At 47.0% G+C, this 2,230-nt stretch overlaps 1 protein-coding gene across 1 annotated transcript in view; it reads right to left on the minus strand.

Moving 5' to 3' along the window:
- Positions 1 to 1,837: 1,837 nt before the first annotated feature.
- POLE4 (polymerase (DNA-directed), epsilon 4, accessory subunit) overlaps positions 1,838 to 2,230 on the minus strand; it is a 9,324-nt gene continuing 8,931 nt past the window's right edge. The window contains exon 4 of the mRNA XM_006870791.1: positions 1,838 to 1,917. Within this exon, the coding sequence (XP_006870853.1) occupies positions 1,838 to 1,917 (80 nt within the window). The remainder of the gene's footprint in view (positions 1,918 to 2,230) is intronic.

Genomic DNA, 2,230 nt, shown 5'->3' on the forward strand with positions numbered 1-2,230 from the left:
GTAGAAGGGCAGGTAGAAAACAACTGACAGGTGAGCTCTCTGACTATCCCACCTTAGATGAAGGTAACCGAAAAAGGGTATCTGTACAATATTCCAAAGACAGTGTTCTTCACAGCAGAGGTCTTCGGAGAGGCATCCTGGTGTGACACTGGAGAATAAGCACTGAATGCTAACTGTAAGGTCAGTGGTTCAAACCCACCAGTCACTCCTCGGAAAGCCTATAGAGAATCCACACTTAACAATAGCAACACTGTACATTTAATAGACTAAAACTGAACTTAGGTATGCTCTGGGAAACCAAGAATTCAAATGACTCACTTTACTGTGGCAGTCTGGAACTGAATCCACAGTCCCTCCAAGGCAGGCCTGCAGTCTCAGGCTGTTAACTTTTGATCATACTTGTATAGTAAAAGGTATAAGTCAGGACTCAAGGAGTCACAAGCTGAGTTTGGTAGTACCCAGGTAATTGGAAAAGAAACCACTGAAGCTACATTTGCTCTGGGGCAATTTGCAGCCAGGCCTGCGAGCGGTGGGGGTCCTTGTAGCTGACCTGCACCCAGTCACTTGCCCCCTCACAGCCCAAGATGCCACAGCCCAAGCCCAGGTTGGTCCTCTGGAGGACTGGGGCCATTGCTAACATGTGCCCACGTCCTGCAGAGTTGGCCTCACATGAAGTCAGAGTGACAGGGCAGTATGGATGCAGGTGCACACAAGGGTCCTGGGGAAGCCAGTCAGACTAATTTCATTCCTTAGGCATCCGGGAATCTCACTCCCGCTGCACAGAGCCCACGTGCACAGGAGATTTCAACAGCCCGAGCGTGGCAGTGGGCCAGCCTATGTAGAAGGCACACAGCTACAGTGCCCTGACCTCACCTACATGAGTGGCCTCTCCAGCCTGGGATTCACAGGTCTGTACACCCCATGGCCAGTGCCAGCCACCCTGATGAGAGCTGTTCCAGGTCAGAAAAGGTGATTCTTCCTGCATTGGAGAGAGCCGTTTACAGAACACTGATGGAATCCTGGAGGGACACCAGCTGCTTTAGAAACACAAAGGTAGGCTGGAGAGGGTCAATGTCTGGGACCCAAACCTCCATGTCAACAGGCACCAAGATGGCGATTTAACATCAAATATGTTTGAAGAAAAAAAAAAAGGAAACTGAAGTCAGCAACATGTAACAAATACTGGTATAGTGAGCTTATGAAAATAAAGCTCAAGACTGTGTGGTAAGCAAAACCATGCAGCACATGCTTATGTGCATAAAGAAGCAGTACACAAGAGGAGGGTGATACAAAACAAATTAAGTACATTCTCTAAGCAAATAATTCGCAAGCTTTTCCAAAAATTCCAGCTCAAAATAGGAGAGACTGAGTACACAAATTTGTCCACCACACCTCCCAAGACTCCATTCAAAAGAAAACATAGGTTTAAAAAATACAAATCTACAGTAACAAAAGATGGTGATCTCAACGAAAAGCTGAATAAAAATCTGAATTATTTTAAAAATAGAGCTGAGGAAAAGATCAGTCTAGACTTAACACAGAGGGGGCTGCAGCAAACGAGGAAGCCCACTTGTCTAGAAGCACGACAGGAGGTCCCAGATGCAGACACCAGAAAAGATAGAGAGCAAAGTGAGATATGAGGCTACCAGGGGCTGATCCTGGAAGGTCAGTCTGAAGCACAGTGACCCCATCCCCCATAACCTTCCCTGCATGCAACACTACCCCAAGACAAGGATTTGAACTCAAGGTGGAAAAAACTCGGAGAGCTCTCTTCTTAAGAACTGAATGGACTATCTGAAGGGACATAGAATACCTTGTGAAATGCTGTCCCCGACCCTCATAAAGTGAAGCCTTTTGTGTTCTGGCCTTTGGAGGTCCCTAGCATAACATCAACATCTGAGCCCATCTCTAGTCGCCCTAACACAAAGCGGACAGACACAAAAAGCTTCTCAACAGCCTTCGGATTCCTTCATTCTTAAATACAATGAGAAGCCAAACATCACCAGGCATATGAAGGAAGCCACCATGGTGAAGGAGCTCTGGTAGGGTAGTGATTACGAATCGGGCTGCAAACCTCAAAGTCAGCAGTTCGAAACTTTCTCTGTGGGAGAAAGATGAGGCTTTCTGCTCCCGTAAAAATGTATAGCCTCGGAAACCCTGTACAGGGTCGCTATGAGTTGGAACTGACTCCACGGCACGTAACAACCACCATTGTGAAGAGACCAAAATG

Source organism: Chrysochloris asiatica, unplaced genomic scaffold (assembly GCF_000296735.1).
Source record: "Chrysochloris asiatica unplaced genomic scaffold, ChrAsi1.0 scaffold00151, whole genome shotgun sequence".
Taxonomy (NCBI): domain Eukaryota; kingdom Metazoa; phylum Chordata; class Mammalia; order Afrosoricida; family Chrysochloridae; genus Chrysochloris; species Chrysochloris asiatica.